A 17,150-nucleotide genomic window follows, 5' to 3' on the forward strand; every position below is an offset into this window, starting at 1 on the left:
ATAATCGCATATCAAATCGCAATCACAATATTGTTAAAAAATTTTAAAAAATAAATCGCAATTTGATTATTTTCCCAAATCGTTCAGCCCTAGTCTGAGAGTTATTAAGATTATTATTACAAACACCAAGCAGCTTTCATGCGTCTTTCACTGAGCAGAGGCTTCTGTCTGGCCACTCTGCCATAAAGCCCAGATCAGTGTGGTACTGCAGTGATGGTTGTCCTAGAAGGTTCTCCCATCTCCACAGGATCTCTGGACGTGTTCCAAACTTCTTCCATTAATGAATTACGGAGGCCACTGTGTTCTTGGGAATCATGTATGCAGCAGAAATGTTTCGTCTGTGCCTCAACACAAACCAAGACACCAGAGACCAAAGTCTGACCATAAGGAGGAGGAGACTCACATCCTTATTGGGGAGGACTTCTTGCTTTACACCTACAGACCTTTGATCGACATGCTGAACCAACTTTGCTTTTTTTCCATCCCATATGAAGAATGCAAATAGAGGAGGTGCTGTAGGAACTATGTGATGCCAGACACCCCCAGCCTGTTTGATGGCCATTTCTGGCCAATGTATTTGAAACATAAGAATAGCTGTGAGACCTTAAATAGACGAGTGTGTGCCTTTCCACGTCCAATCATTTCAATTGACTACAGGTGTAGAAACATCTCAAAGATGATCAAAAGAAATGGGAGGAACTTGAGCTAAATTTCAAGTGTCATAGCAAAGGGTCTGAATACTTATGTCAATGTGAGATTTCAGTGTTTCCGTTTTAATGAATTTGAAAAAAATTCTAAAATTCTGTTTTCAAAATGAATTGCAACAATTTTAGCATAAAGGCTGCAACAGAACAATATACGAGAAAAGTGAAGGGTGTGAACATTTTCTGAATGCAGCGTATATGCAAGTATACCAACCACAGTCAGACTCAAGTTCTGTTTAATCGGACATCAACAGTTGTACAAAAAATACATGAGCATTAGAAATGGAAGCTCTGTTTAGTGTTGAGATCAATCTCAGTGTGGAGCCATGTAAAGCCACCACCCTCGCTGTAGTCCAGACCTTCCCCACGTAAACTACTACTACAGGACAGAGGGGAAGAACTAACAAACAATGGCTACATCCCAAATTACATCCTACATCCTCTGTAAGATACAGCTCTACTGTTGGCCACATTAATGAGCACTGGGCTAAAATAGGAAAACTAAAAATGTTACAGTGATGACGTACAAAACCTGTGATGTAAAACTGAACGGATGTAAACCACTCCAGAATAAGATATGAAGTTCATTACCACACCAAACAAACCAAATATCAGCTGTTACAGGTTAGAAAAAGTCAACAAGTCATTGAAGTGCAGTGAGGCCTTGAGTTAATTAGGCCACAACACAGAGGTTAGTTGTAGTGCACTACAGAGTAGTAGTTTGTATTGGGAGTTACCGGTATCAGAAAGACTACTTGGTTAGTTTGATGGCTGAGATTGAGACTCGTTTAGATTTAAAAAGCAGCACATGTTAAGAGATCGAGGGGAGGAGAGGACAGGAAAGAGATGGGGTGAAGGAATGAAAAATGCAGAGAATAATGGCAATCAGAGGAGGAGATGAGATGAGTGGCACAGAGATTTTAAAATATACAGCATTTCCTCTTTCTCTGCGTCTCGGGTGGCTCTAGGGCAGCTAGGATAGCTTCGTCAAATACATTCTTCAGCCCTCGCTATAACGACAGGAGAGGGAAGAGAACAACAGCACAATTAGCACAGCAAACACAGAAAGAGATAGATGGGAGAGGAGGATAAGAGGAACATGGCAGAACAAGGAGAAAAGTATGTGTGAAGTACAGGAGATCTAGGAGTTACAGGACGACTGTGTGAAGAAGATGCATGGTACAAAGATGAAGAGTGAAGTGCAACAGTGTTGAGATGAACTCTACTGCAAAGAGAGAGTAGGCATTCAACAGTGAGCTGAAAGTGAGGTGTGGACCGAGTGCTGAGAACCCTGACAGGAAACAGGAAATTACATCAGCAGCTATGCAACAGTAGTGCCGAGGAGGAGGGGGGGAGGAGGAAGGAAGGAGCAGTGCGGGGGCCCGAGGGCTACACCTCAGCTCCATCAACACTATTGTTCTCTGTCTGAGTGAGGTCTAACGCATATGTTCTCTGAGTCATGTTCTCTCTATGAGTTTCTAACAGCAATGCATCAATGCCACACAAATACCTAAGCAGATCAATTCATAACAGCATCGACTGATTTACTAACCAGACAACCCAACACAAGTCCTGACTACTGCGATATAAAATCGAATACTGGGAAGAAAAGAACCTGGGATACACAGTAATGTACTGTTTTCATTTTGTCCTTTTTAAACCCTTCCAGTAAAAGCATATCACTTATTGGGTGTAACAAAACACTGACGTTACAATTCTCATTAGAAACATTAAACTAAAATAGTGAAATGGAAATTAAGCCAGGCATGCAACTGAAGAGGCTAGCACTCAGCTCGCCTGTACGACCATGACCCCTTTTCCACAGAAATCAAAGTTATCTCTCTAACTTCACCAATAGCAGTATTTTCATGTTACAAGACATTTTACCACCAAAAGGAAATCTGAAGCCATCCGTCATGAGGTTATTGATGCTTTGATAAAGAGAACCTACACTGCTCTCACCAGCACTAAATACAACTAAATGCAGCCTTCTTGCTGTGACCAAGATACACCTATCTACAGCAAGGTTTTTCAGCCAAGAAAACCTCTAATGATTTATAATGAGCAAGACCACTGAGTTCATGAGTTACACAAGTCACTGAAAACAAACCAGCATGCAGAACCAAACTCAACCACAGCGTGCACAGTCCTGGGGGAAATATAGACTAGTTCCTCTTTCCTCCACTTTCTTTGCTCTTGCCATAATGGTGTGAACTGTGCGTGTGTGAGAGAGACTGTAAATCATAAATATACATGTATACTGTGTATTACCTGTGTGAGGGCTGAGCACTCCACATATTTCACAGCCTTGAGGTCTCTCGCCAGCTTCTCAGCTGTCTCCGGAGTGATAGGCTTTTGCTTGTTCTTGGCCAGCTTCTCTATAGTTGAGGGGTCATCCCGCAAGTCAATCTGAGTCCCAACTAGGAGGAAGGGGGTCTTTGGACAGTGATGGGTGATCTCTGGAACCCACTGGATACACAAACCAAGGACAAGAACAATCAACACACCATATCACATGCATTTGACATCAGGTTGTCAACAAATGTTTCCTCCACACTAACTCAAGTTTGATTCACTTTCACTTCTTTCAGAAATGATTACGACAGATCCCCTTTTTATGAAAGGGGTCCTGTAGCCTCTGGCAGATCATTTATTTTCTTCACACAACTTCTCTTTTATTTCCATATTTGATGATGAATGTGTGTCTAGTACTGTTCCGGACAGAAGAGTTACTCATTACTTTTACAAAGTAAAAAAGTAAAAAAGAATATTTGTTAACATTGAACAACTCTCATGATGTTCTGATCATGTCCAAGGCTTATACTCAGGAGAGGCATACAGTGGCTACAGTGGTTTCATACCCTTGCCCTAGTCTACACCTCTTTACAATTTTACTTTAGACGTCTACACAGTTCAGTTCAGGAATTATTAATTTGTGGTAATAAAAAAAACAAAAAACAACAACAACAACAACAACAAAACATTCAGAATTCACAGTGGAGAGGAAAAAGACCAGGGCCAAGAAAAAAAGGAAAGGTTACACTTGCCTTTTCTTTAACGTTTTCAAAGGAGGAGGGAGACACAACAGAGAAACAGACCAGGAAGACATCTGTCTGAGGATAACTCAGAGGTCGTAACCTGTCGTAGTCTTCCTGACCTGCAGAAACCACATACAAACATGTTTAACTCGCAGTCTGGCCATTTAGTTACAAGCACTGATACATTGGACAAAGTGGGACAAATCTGTCGGCAGAGCACCAAAACCACAGGGCACACCTCAGTCTAAAATAAAACTGCCGATGACACACTCTACATGTTAGTCTGTGAATGAATGTGAAGGATGACAACTCATAATTTTTTACATGCTTTCCAGTTTACTTCATAAAAACACTTCATAGTACAAAACGTGCAAAATATATTGAAAAAGGCTTAATAGATAATAGTTACATATACTGTATAACCTGGATGAACAGACCTAAACAAGTGTAGGTTGGGAAAAGACATACCTGCTGTATCAAACAAGCCCAGAGTGTAGGGCTCGCCTCCAATCATTACAGTTACAGCATAGTTATCAAACACCTACAACACACAGACCAAAACCAACAGTTAGTTATTATAAAAATGTGACATTTTATTACTGTAAGACAAATATGGTGCCAATACTGAAACATACATTCTGGCTCATACAGAATGGTTCCAGCTGATACAGCTCCAGATTTGGCTGCGTTCCCAAAGGAACCTCAATCCTGCCGCAAGTGGTCAAAACTGATTGGTTTACCATGTTTAGGGCAGCAAAGAAAACATGATAGATTTCTTGTTATGTATTTTGAAGAACCATAATGTTCTGTAACAGTGGATGATCTGGGAGGGTCTTTAAATTGACTACTTGTTTATGGTTACAATTATTGGTGCCATTAGCTAAAAAGGAAGGATTAACCTGAATAAACAACTAACACACATAACCTGTAGTTAGAATAATAAAGTCTGTAATTTTTTTGTTCAGGGGGTTTACTAAACCAAAATCAGTCATGTTCCAAATTAAACATCCCCTCCTGAACTTAAAGTGTTTTCCATACCATGGCATCCCTGGGAAATTGTGCAGAGAGCTAGCACAGAGGGTGCACGTTGGACTATCATCTGTCAACTATGAGCAAGTAGTGACTAAAGTATGGACTATATTTACATTTACACAAGTTCAAGTCCTTTCTATCCAGCCAGTAAAACACCTACCGTAGGTACATATTCAGAGGGAAACTTGTTTGTGGTGTAAGAGATGAGCAGGCAGGTTTTACCCACAGCACCGTCCCCAACTACAACACACTTGATGGTCTGCATAGCTGTGTTTTACAGTCTTCGCTACTCATTCAAGATCTGCAACAGAAAAACAAAGAGAGGAAACTTCATTAGTTAATGGCACTGTAAAGTCACAGAGACACTCACCAAGAGCACAGGCTAAAACTACTGGCTACACAGTACACAGGGAAACAACACAGAGACACAGTGGATGTAATTTTGCTTGTTTGGCATTCACCCATTTTAGTTTTTTTAATATAAACATGAAACCAAAACTCTAAACTCCACATTAAGTATTTCACTGCCGAAGTATTTGCCTCTCCCTCGGGTCAATTCTAAGCAAAGGCACTACTGGCATCAATTACAGCTTTCAATCTTTGTGGATTACTTTGATCTAAATTAGAACTGTATTCTACTGTGTGGACATTTTGTGTGAGCAGGACATACAGAAGGAGAAGAAAGCATGGGGTGGTTACTGACCAATTTTCTGGGGGAGACTTTGAGCAGCTCAACACCAGATGGCTCTTTCATTACTGGTCAATGACAAACTGTTGGTAAAAGCACTTAAACATAACTGAAAAATTGAATTACCCTGACCCAAGGCCTGTGTAAAAATCTCATTATCTACGTGACTCTGGGACATTTATGGGGAAATAACCCTGTCCAGTCAGCGATTAATAACCGAACCTCCCTGATCAACCACAGAGTCAATGGAAGTGTCCAGATGTCCAGATGAGATTTTCTAATTTAAGAGATTAAAGCGATCGTACAGATCCACAGCTGGAGCCCCATTTAGGGACCAAACAACACAGTATCAATGTACTTCACACAAAGACATTGCACACTTTGTAGCTGTGCTACCCGAGTATTTGGGTGGAGGAAATGTGAAAGCTGAGGAAAAAACACCAGACTGGGGTTTTCTCCTTTCCACAAAATTCCCAAGACACAGATCAGAAATAAAATCAACAATTTTTTTAGTATGATACAATAACAACAGCATCACAACAAGCTCAAAAAACTGAACAGAATTTGTTATCTTTTGCTGCTTCAAAGCAAACTTGGTGAAAATAAGATTTATGGACCTTTGTCTGAATGTCAAAGCTAACAGATGTCTGCAAAAGAATAAAACATGTCACTGTAAACGGTCAATAATATCTGTAGCCTGCATTAGTTTAGAATTTAAAACCTCACCTCACAACCAAGCAGCTGACCATTTGAACCTGTAACAATTCCATTTGAATTTTGACACTAGGATCTGGATAAAATAGTCCTTTCTTCTTTTAAAACCACATGGCCGACCCAATACCACAGACCAAAGCTGAAACTACACCAAGAAACCTGAGGCTAAACGATCATGACCTGACTATTTTCAGAATCCGAACAATGTTGTGGTCATTAAAAGGTCACCTCTTCAGCTGCAAAGCAGCAGAAAACAAGTACCTTCACACAGCCGCCAGAATATGGATGACAATGCTTACAAGAAACCTCAGCAGGCCTTCTTCACAACAGACATTTTGACTTGTAGCAAAAGCACAGGTGTTACTAATAATATTGATGGCTCTGTTCTATTCAACTGTCCTGGTAAACCCTGACAGTGTGACAGTGAGCCAGCAGGAACAATGCCAGAACCCTGAAACTGAAGCCAATGCATGGAATTCAGCTAGAGCTGAAACTGATAAATGAACAGAAAATAAAATCTGCAACTATTTTAATCATCGAGTTCCATAATTTTTCCTGGAAAAATGCCAAACATTACGGGGGTTTAACTTCTCAGATGAGAGGATCTGCTGCTTTTCACTGTCAGACGAAAAAACCCAAACATGCCACCTAGGTTTGTGGGAAATTTTGATGGACATTTATAAATATTTTCTGACATTTTACAGATCAAACAATCAAGAAAATAATTTGCTGATTAATCTACAATGAACATAACAGCTGGTTGCAACCATAAATTCAGTCATCATTTACACCTGGGGTTTTCTTACTGTGTCAAAATATCTCCAATTAAAAAAGCCTATAAAGTAAAATCATAGAAGTTCACCGTGAATCTGTCCGTAGCTACGCAGTGCATCTTCATGCAGCGAGCATTTTGAGACTATACTATATGTTGTATGTGGACCACAGTATTCCCCTGTTTCTCCTCCACAAGTTACAGTATGTCAGCGCTAAGCCACTGCAGAGCTCTGCAGCAGTGTGTGGGGGTGGGGGTGTCACTGAGAGAAGCGGGAGCGACAAAACTGCAGGCACCAAATGTTACAGTATCAATGTGGTTTAACAAAGGAACAGAACACAGATGAATATCTTGCAGACACACAAGGAATACACTGATTTCTTTAACATATTCATTCCTTTGCAAAGTAGGCTGCCATTATGTTAGATAGGCTTTTATATAATATTTGGTGTTGCTGGCTACAAAACAAATTTTAGAAGAACTTTTTTACCCTCAAGAAGAGTTTTCCTGCCCAAGAAGATCGACTACTGAATAAAAATGCAATTAAAGAGTAGGTCTGACTCTGCTAATGGCCAACTAATAGATTACACTCATGGAAGCAGCCCAAGCTGAGGCACAGACTAAACAGCTTTTGCCCATTTACCATCAAGGCAGTTATAGGGCCGGTTCGGGGGCAGTGCCTAATCTTGAATCAGCCCTCTGTTTTGACAGCTAAAGATCCGGCTCTCGTCCTGGAAAACTGTATCAAGAGCAGCACTAAAATTTTGCTGGTCTAAAACGCAGAACCACTTATGTCAGGGGCACAGGGTGGGGATTATAGTGACCAACAAGAGCAACTAAAACGTTGTGATCACCATTAAAAAAAAAAAAAAGAAGCTAGTGTACCATCTAGTCTCACTGATCCAAAGAAGAAAAACCACAGCTACAGTATGGACGTGATAAGCAAAGCAAAACACTTGTAAAGAGCGAATGTAGTCCGCCATTGTTGCTGTTGTTGTGCTTAGTGCTAGCATAGCTAGCTGTATACAAGATGTAAACAGTCATGCAATCATGAAGGTCTATTGTGGCTCTCTATCCCGTAGGAAAGAAAAGCGGTTCTTAGAAGGTTTGCAAATTGAACCAACTCCAACCTGGCATTAGCACCAGCCCATTAGCACCAGCTAATAGGACAAAATACAGATGGGAAAACATTAGGGCATGTCACATGTCCTATTGCATTGACTGAATATTTTCCTTCAGTGACTGAATTTTTTTAACAATCATAGAAAAATCTGAAGGCCGTCCGTCATTTAGGCAGATTCTAGTTATGTTGGTGCTGACAGCGCGTTAAGGAGCCACAGACTGAAGGACTTTAAGCGTGTCTGTGACTACACACAGAAGAGGGAGCGCGTGCTGTGGGATTTCCTCTTGGTGAAGCAAGTACTTGCAGGATCGGAAAATCCCACATTCAGAGTCATGTCGACTTCTAATCACTCATGGGAGATATGTTTCCCTACTTCAAAACTCTGGCTAAAGTGGCGCTGTAATTCTAGTCTGCATTGTGGCAGCAGAGTGCAGGTTCAACCTTCAGAACAAAATTAAAATGGCCAAGAGAAGTCATCTGTCTGAGGCAAAGATGTAAAACCTAATGATAATCGCCTCTGAAAGCAATTTCCCTTGATGCATTTGATTACGCTCAAGAAAACTATGCAGTTTAAGTCCATGGAATGATACACCAGGTCAAATAAGTTCAATTCAATTTCATGCCAATGGTTTGGTTCATCTTTTAATTGCACTTGTCTAATTTTGTAAAACTGCATTGTTCACATTTGCCTGTTTAGGCACAATGGCCGTTGTGTTTTATTGCCCTCAGCTGTCACTGCAGGGGAAAAAAATCATGCATCTGCTGGTGTTGACAGGAAAAGTGACCGCATAGTCTGTATCTCTGTTCATCTTTTCTCTCTGTGCCCTTATAAATGCATAATCTGAGTGTTTTTTTTTGTTTTGTTTTTTTAAATCAAATGCTATTAAATAGGCTATGTCTCATTATCATCTAAAACTGGAGTTAAAATGGTGGGAAACAATAATTTATGATGGAATTTTTCCATCTAAATGACAGACAACTAGAAAGTCTGACGCAAACTGGTGGGGAGACTCGTCATTGTGTTGCACTCAATTGTACACATGAAAAGCGCCACAAATAGTTGTTATAAATAAAATAAATATAAAAATAGTATATAATAAAAAAATAGGTTTGATCGCTGACTCCTTTCGTCCCACCATGTAGCTCACAAATCATTGTATGAAGAGGGTGTAAATGATCAATGATTTTGGAAAGTTACAGAGATGGTCAGACACAGACCCCTCTAATCTGGCATCAGAAAGGTGTGGAGGGGAGCTGTCTAACTATCCAACCAGCAGGACTGCATATAAAGCTGGCTTTTAATTCACTAGAAGTTATCTGAAAAACTGTACCCTGCCCTTGATTCCCAGATGTGGTACCTCTAATGTGGTTGTGTGTTACAATAAGGCCAATTGCCATTTTTTGTGGGTGGGAAGGTGGCAAGGGTTTCCATGCCTGCTGCTGTAGAAGCGACTTATATTGGTTTGTTGTAGAGCCTGAATGGAGAGGGGATGGTAATAATTTCAACCTCTGTAAATTTCTCTCTGGCAGGTGGAGCTTAGAAATGACAAGGACATCCTCAAACATCCTGTGAGCAGGTGGCATGAAGGGAAGTTGGAAACTAGCAATTTAATAAAAAAGGGGTTCTCCAAAGGGAATTTTACCCCACACTGCAAGGAACATGACAATGACTAGTAATTGTGTAATACAGCAACATCGATCCAACAGAATACTCGGTCACTGTATATATATATATATATATATATATATATGATAAGGTGCTGAGATGTGTAATTTTCTCTGTTGCATATCATTATAAAGTTAATACTGGGTTTGTCTTGTCTGTTAACCAGACTTCATAAAAAGACATTATCTTCATTCATTGGTGACAGGTGAAGTGAAGCCCCAGCTCTATAGAATCTTTGCAGTACTGGCTTTTTGTTTGCAGTTAAGGTGTTACTTCCCTATACTTCATTGCGTCTCAACTATGATGAATGCTACCTGGACAGCTTAATAGCACAATGTTCCAAATTTTGAGCATGTTTCAATGTATGTGTGTTATACACATGCTTGGAATTTGTGCTGATATTTCAGGGTTTTCCCAAAATATCAACATGTAAAGCGACCACTTTACATGTCATTATGATCTCCAGAGTTTAGACAGGCATTCCAGATAGGTATTCAAGAGACTACAACATTCCAGCACACAACACCAAGGAAAGCTGTGCCTTATGTACCAAATAAACTAACTGTTAAACAAGGGCTGCCATTGTCTTGAGAAAACCTACCACTTCGGGCGGTGAAAAAGCAGTTAGGCCCTATTCGTACCTGGTATTAATGTGTCTCAGGTGAGCCGATCACAATCAGTGGACAACTCTAAGCACGTCAGTTCACATCTGGCGTTAGAATGCTTCTCCACATGTGTCTCTAGTGACCACTTATGATCGCATCTCACTTCCCCACTCTATATGCGAATAAACATGTATGTATTGTTGATTTTAGCCAGTTCGACTCTGAAGGGTCCGTGGCTATGTGTTTGTGGGAGAGATAAAAAGAGAGAGAGAGAGAGAGAGAGAGAGAGAGAGAGAGAAAAGAGCATGGAGGGGCTGAGCAAATCAATTGACTGCACACATTTTGGGTACAATTTGAAATAAAATATTTTCACTTTATTATGAAACTGTGGCAGGCCTAATTGGACTGTCGCAGAGGATGTCAGTTGAGTAGGTGGTCCTTCAGTCTGGCCCAGTACATAACTCCTCCAAATGTGGTCTCAAAGTGATCCAATTTCAATTGCACTCACACCTGTACTTAGAGCTGTCCACTTGTGATTAGATCACCCAAGATGGATGTTAATGCCAGGTCTGACCAGGGCCTTAGTTTCACTGCATTGTAAATACTGTTACAGCCACTCAAAAGTGTATGAACCAAAGTATGTTTTTCAAGAGAAAATCTAAAAAACTCTGAAATATTTTACAAACTCTAAGCTAAACACTCAAGTAAGCTGATGGCCATGGGCAAAAGGGGGTGGCTGCAGCTGCAATAATGCTGCCAGACTTAATCCACGCATTTGTGTTTGTCGGCCAGCAAGTACTCTGAGGGCAGGCCAGCTTAAAGACTAGTAGTGAAAGCAGCTAAGATTCAGTTTGATGTGGCAGTTTCCCAATAACAAAGCTCCTAATTTGAAATGAAGTCTGTATGTTAACCACTGCATCATGAAAGAAACTGTGAAATAAACACTTATAATAATAACAACTCCATCAAATCTGAGCAATGTGCATTTCTATTGAAAACTGAATTCTTCTGCCAACCACAGACTCAAACATCACTGCATCCCAACAGCCTGCTATGTTGCCACTGGCATTACATCGGATTTAACAACATTTCCTCAATGATTGGTCAAAGCTTCCATCCAAGCATCTGAAACAAATACTCAGGGATGGGCTCAAGGCTTGACCAGGAAAATCCTTGGACATCAAGCCATTTGAAACCTCACACATGCAGAACTCAGAAAGAACTCAAAAGCATTTTCCTTGGGATATCAACCCAAAACATATTAAGAATTGGCTGAAAACTTACTATGTTACGTACGTTTGCGCACAATTTATGACAAACCCGAAATATGCGACAATGATTGATGTGAAAAACTGTTACCTGTCAGTCCGTGCGTTTAATCAACGCTAACTACATAACAAAAACATATTAAAATCACGTAGCAATGATGGCTACCAGTCTAAGCTAAAGTTAGCTTGGATGCGATAGCCTTAGCTGCTGAATTTCGGCCACATCCCTAGCCTCAATCTGGCCTAATTTCCTGCCGGTTGTTTAAACTCTCGACAAACTTACTAGCTCTCCATCTTATTAACTAGTCGGTATTATGAACCTGCACATTAGCATCCAAACATTACGCCATACAAATATTATTTCCGAGTCGGTGCTTAGATTAAGAAAAATACGAACCTAGCGTTTGTTACGCCTTTTTTATCCAGCTCGTTAAGCAGCTAACAGCTAGCTAGCAACGACCTGCATCTTTTGCTGTTTACTGGCTTTGCTTAGAGGTAGAAATTAATGTTAGAATTTCACTAAACTCACTATTAAATTTGATGTGAAATATGGTTGCTACATGGTGCAACGAGATTTATTTACTGTACTGTGTGCCTGCCTTGCTAACTACTGTCCTCCCCAATTGGCTTGCTAGCTAACTAGCTGGGCTAACCTTAGCGGATGCTGTTGCTGAATGACATATCTAAATTGACAATTACAACAAATGTACCACAAATGTAGAGCGTAGATGACATTGGCAACATCCAAACTAAAAACCAACCACAATTACATCCCTATAGACGAAAAAAATACATTTTTTCCCTTACCGTATCCTCTATTTGTGTCTTTACGCCGGGCGTTGGCAGCTCCGCGCTAGGGGCTTCCCAGTCAACAGAACAGGGACACGTTGCGTAGCGTAGTGAAGTACTACGTAATTACGTTAATCAATTTCACTACAACTGGTAGGAAATGTAGGCTTATCAACTGCTGTCTGCACGTATCCCAAAGTCTTCTGTGCAGCAAACACTACATAGTTGACAATATAAACACAGCTCAGGATACTTTGCTCAAACTAAGGCCCCCCAAAAAAGCAAGCAATAAGGGTCCCCAGTTCAGATAGTATGTTGTTTCAGCATGAAATAATACAGGTCCTTTATGACAATCTACATTTAAATGGCATTTTTTCTTATTTCAACATTATTAGGCTAAACTTCAGCTATTGTGCCGTCTGTAAATATAGTCTTTGATGTATGTTCCACCCACTTCGTACAAGAAATTTCACTCAAGGAATTTCTCCGTCTGTATTCACTCAATACAAATGGATGTTAAGCTTGGCAAACGTAATACAAAATCATAAGGTAGCCTATACAGAGCATTTACAATCTGAACGTGCTAGAATTCTGCCTCACAAGTTCTGTTGTGTTTTACTAAATCCTCCTGCAGTGATTACCATTTTATTTGCATTATACTAAATATAACACTATAGCAAAAGGTCCAAAAACAAAACACAAACAAGTTCATTAATTCTTTCAAGTAAATGTACTTAGTCCTGTTACAGTGTATGTGGAGCTAGTAGTTTGACCTACATAAGTACATTGCAATACCACTGTCTGCCAGTAGATGGCAGTGTAGTTCCATGACCTAAATACTCATGAAACGACTGAGGTCTGGGTCACTAACATTTACAGTGGAATAAGTTAAAAAAACAGTAATAAGAAAAACAAACTTTATTCTCAAAATGGATCCATGCAGTAGAAAGAAACAAATTACAATATTCATGTCATATAAACACAAACATACTTAACACCTTTTGCAAAAACAAAACAAGGGAAAATATTTCTTTCTAAGAAAGGTATGATTTGTAGGTGTCTCCATTGTCCTAGTTGGACACACTCTGCAACAAGGTAATGTTGTCTCCTTTCAACATGATCCTCCCTGGGAGACACAGATAGAGGAACAAAGACAGAGAAAACCAAGTGGTGGTGGATCAGAAGAGGAAGATGATGGATGGAAAGAGATACAGAGTGTCAGTTCACCTCTAGACAAAGCACTAAGCGTCCACCAAGTTGGCTAAAGATCAAAGGGAATCTAGTGTCAGAGTATATGAAGGATTAGTAGCATGTTTGGTCTCTCTCTACTAGCCTTTCCCCTCACAGCTCAGGTGTGTTCATCAGATAACGTACAAGCCAAAAAAGAAGAAATAAAGCAGTCCCCAAACATTCACTAGGGTAGTTACTATAATACGTCTTGAGTTGGTGAAAGCAAAGTTGGGAGGCAGGATATTCCTTCTTTTGGTATTAATTTCCTGAGATTAAATCTATCTACAGTGGTTTTAATAAATTTAGTCATCCAAAGTCATCCTTTTTGCTATCTTTGAGATTGACCATAGGGAAAACTGTTAGCATTGAAAGCAATACACTTTAGTATTTTAGTAAAAAAAAAAAAACATTTAGAGGATCAAGCGAATTTAAGCAACATGTCAGTCCTTTTTATCATTGTCTTGCTTCATTTTATAAAGACATGCAGACATTTGTGAAAAAAGAAAATGTATTCCATGTGTAACTCACTATCTCTTTACTTGTCTGTCTCTCCACCCCCCCCCCACACACACACATCTATATATATATCTATATATATATATATATATATATAACAATCACCATTTGACAAAAAACAGGTGTCAAAATGTAGGGTGGACTCTTACCCAGCGGCTTTCTGTTCTTAGTCTTCATGTGGACTTCCTCAGCATCGTCTAGAACCAGGTTCATGTACTCATCAAAACCCTGAGAGAGGGAACACTAGGTCAAAAGAAGTTTCAACATTCTTTTCGAATGCACTGTTCATACCCACACAATGACATAAATGAGATTCACTGGGCTGTGTTGAATTCAGTGCACATAACATAAAGCTGGTCCCATTTGCTGAGCTCAAATATCTTTTCCACAGCATTTGACATAATACTACATCATATGAGTGCATTCAGTCTCCATGGGAGCTCTGACACTTCATTAAACAAGGTCATTATTGTTTTAGTTGGGTTCTACACCGAGACTTGTTGGTCTCTGTTTATATTTACACCAGCTAAAAACTTTTTTTTTTTTCCACAAGCATACAATACCTATATAATCACCTTGCGATAAGTCTACTCATCTTTGGAGGTAGGACTAAAGTCCAAGTCAAGTCCACAAGTGGCTTTACTTCATTAGCAGTATTTCAGCATCTCGGTGTGGACAAAGATTGGTTCTTGTTTACCACGTTAACATGCATGGTCAGATACTCCATCTTAGTGTAGACAGTCTCAGAATCTCCTCCAGACCATTCAGCCAACTCAAGGCACTGAAATATATTTCTGTAGGTGTGGGGTTGCGCACAGAGTTCCATTCATACTACAATTGAGGGTCTGCATCGGTCTGGCGTCCCATGAATGCCCATTTCCTGATCCACACTCCATTCCAGTTGGTGGGATTTAATGCACCACAATTTTGTTTGCCAACCACTATAAAAATCAATAAGTAGAAGAGGAGAACAAGAGGAAGGCAAAACGAGATAATATAATGTATGACTACTTAATGGACTTCAGAACAAGAATCCATTGTCATCTGGAAAATACACAGTGGGCACACTTGCTAGGCGCACAGTCCACACAGTCACAAATTTTGGGTTGTATGCAGAGGTCCGTATAGGGGTCCACATGGACAAGGGCGAATGACATCAGTTACTTCGTGGACGCAGAAAGTGTAAATTGGCCTTTTTCTGTACTTCATTCATTGAGTACCCTACCTTGTTCATTAGCCATATGTTAATGGAAATTATTATGAGAAATCAGATAATTCATTTAATTTTTACTGTTTAATAAAAATTAAGCAGAAAAAAAGAGCAAGAAATTAACTTACAATAATGCAGCCCTCTATCCGCATGTTGACCTGTTCATACAACCAGACCTGGATCCGTGAGCGCTGAGAATGAGAAGATCAAGCAATGAAATTTCATTTTATTCCGACAACACACTAAACAAATCAGAATAGACTATAAAATGAGGCTGAACTAAATACTTACATTTTGCAGATACCTGAAAATGAGGTTCTGATACATGGAGTTAAGGAAATTTCATGTTCATAAGCAAACACACACAAACACACTGACAGAAAGGCAAATATGTTCAGTGACAAATTATTGCACATAACTGGTTACTAAAAATGTCACCTGATCACATCTTAGACTTTTCCATGCTTAAATTAAAGTTGCAGAAAAGACAGTGTAAAATCTAATGAGGTGGCACAGGTACTATCTCTACTTAAACTGAAACTTATCTGCATTACTAGTGATTCAGTGATTACTTACATTCTCCTATGAAATCACTTAGGGAGGGAGCCAAATGAGGTGTGCTGCCAGAAAGCTAAATAAATATACTTATTGTCACAAACAAACAAGATCACTCACTTTGGATCCCTTGTAATTAGAGGTGCAAGGAACAGTTATCTTTATTATGCATTAATCTGCAGATTATTGTCTTATATAAATAGATAAATTGTTTGATCTATAAAATATCAGAAAATTGTTTACAATGTCGATGTGAACGATTTGCCCAAGCACTTTGGAGAGTCCAAATCCCAAAGATATTCAATATACAACAAAATGAATCAAAGATAAGCGCCATTTGCGAAGCTAAACCTAGGGAATGTTTATTTGTACAATTATTAATCATTTAGTAATGTTTCTGTGTTTTTTTAGCTAACAAACTGACGTATGTGCTAAAACTATCTATTGTTATCATGTGCACTCATTTATTAACAGAAATTCAACTCCCTAACCCTTATGGTTTAAAAGACGCCATAATATAAAATACTAGAACTGTTGTAGGGAGTACGGCGTGTTAAGGTAGCTGGTTTTCGCGGGGGTATGTGTACATACGGGTCATTTGAATGCATTACAATGAACCAGAACTGTTTGGAAAAGTATTACAAATCAATTCGCAATCTCCTGCTAGGAATAACTCTTAATAACAGCCTATTGCTCTGTTAAAAGTCTGTCCTCGTTCACTAATGGAAAATGAATGATTAGCTAGCTAACAAGAAAAGGCTAGCTTAGCTGCTAAGTTCTTGTAGCAACCAATTCAACCGCATCCGTCGTTCACAGCAGTAAAAAGGATACAATGGGCTGCACCATAACCTTCTGGACCTTCTGTCCTTGTCCTCTGTACGCCATCCCTCCAACAAAAATACCAGCGGTAGGTATAGGAAGAAAAAAATTGCAGCTCTTTAATAGAGTGTGCTTCAACGAAACACTCACGTTGAGAATTTGCTTCAATGGCGGGTTTCCTTCCGCGTGCGGCGCCAGTCGTAATAAAATTGTATCGTGATGTGACACAGCGCCTCTCCAGGAAGGGGGTCTTTACTGCACCTACATGTTGATCCACTAACTGTATTTGAAAAACTAACTGTAAAGAAAATTAAAAATAAAACAACTTTTCAATTCACGAGCAAGCACTGATAATAAATAAATAAAAAGTAATCAAAAGTGGCAGTGTGGGTATACTGCAACACCCAAACAAAAAAACTGA

General features: G+C 39.6%; 2 protein-coding genes across 3 annotated transcripts in view; both read right to left on the reverse strand.

Annotated features, from left to right (window-relative positions):
- Positions 1 to 12,497, reverse strand: part of cdc42 (cell division cycle 42) — a 16,764-nt gene extending 4,267 nt beyond the window's left edge. Inside the window, exons 1-6 of one of the 2 annotated variants that reach the window (XM_023424719.2) lie at positions 12,418 to 12,497; positions 4,935 to 5,075; positions 4,211 to 4,283; positions 3,752 to 3,861; positions 2,976 to 3,173; positions 924 to 1,714 (exon numbers count right to left, since the gene is read on the reverse strand). In XM_023424719.2, coding sequence (XP_023280487.1) covers positions 1,625 to 1,714; positions 2,976 to 3,173; positions 3,752 to 3,861; positions 4,211 to 4,283; positions 4,935 to 5,039 — 576 coding nt within the window. In that variant the 5' untranslated portion in view covers positions 5,040 to 5,075; positions 12,418 to 12,497 and the 3' untranslated portion in view covers positions 924 to 1,624. Of the gene's footprint in view, positions 1 to 923; positions 1,715 to 2,975; positions 3,174 to 3,751; positions 3,862 to 4,210; positions 4,284 to 4,934; positions 5,076 to 12,417 lie in introns of those variants that run through there. The other variant, XM_023424718.2, reaches the window with a different exon arrangement.
- An 805-nt stretch (positions 12,498 to 13,302) lies between these two features.
- Positions 13,303 to 16,912, reverse strand: snrpe (small nuclear ribonucleoprotein polypeptide E). Its single transcript, XM_023424654.2, has 5 exons — positions 16,742 to 16,912; positions 15,647 to 15,673; positions 15,484 to 15,546; positions 14,295 to 14,373; positions 13,303 to 13,525 (listed from the first exon to the last, which is right to left on the reverse strand). Exons 1-5 carry the CDS (start codon positions 16,793 to 16,795, stop codon positions 13,470 to 13,472), a joined length of 279 nt encoding a protein of 92 aa, XP_023280422.1. The 5' UTR covers positions 16,796 to 16,912; the 3' UTR covers positions 13,303 to 13,469.
- Between the last annotated feature and the right edge of the window lie 238 nt (positions 16,913 to 17,150).

This window comes from Seriola lalandi, unplaced genomic scaffold (genome assembly GCF_002814215.2).
Source record: "Seriola lalandi dorsalis isolate HSWRI2012SDOR001 ecotype SW California unplaced genomic scaffold, Sedor1 jcf7180002054748, whole genome shotgun sequence".
Lineage (NCBI taxonomy): Eukaryota > Metazoa > Chordata > Actinopteri > Carangiformes > Carangidae > Seriola > Seriola lalandi.

Excerpts from the sequence above, each read along its gene's own strand:
- snrpe (XM_023424654.2), bottom strand. The coding sequence starts at position 16,795 with ATGGCGTACAGAGGACAAGGACAGAAGGTCCAGAAGGTTATGGTGCAG. Across the intron at positions 15,547-15,646 it reads TTTTCAGGTATCTGCAAAAT|CGCTCACGGATCCAGGTCTG; the intron begins GTAAGTATTTAG and ends TCTCATTCTCAG. Across the intron at positions 13,526-14,294 it reads TAAGAACAGAAAGCCGCTGG|GGAGGATCATGTTGAAAGGA; the intron begins GTAAGAGTCCAC and ends TGTGTCTCCCAG.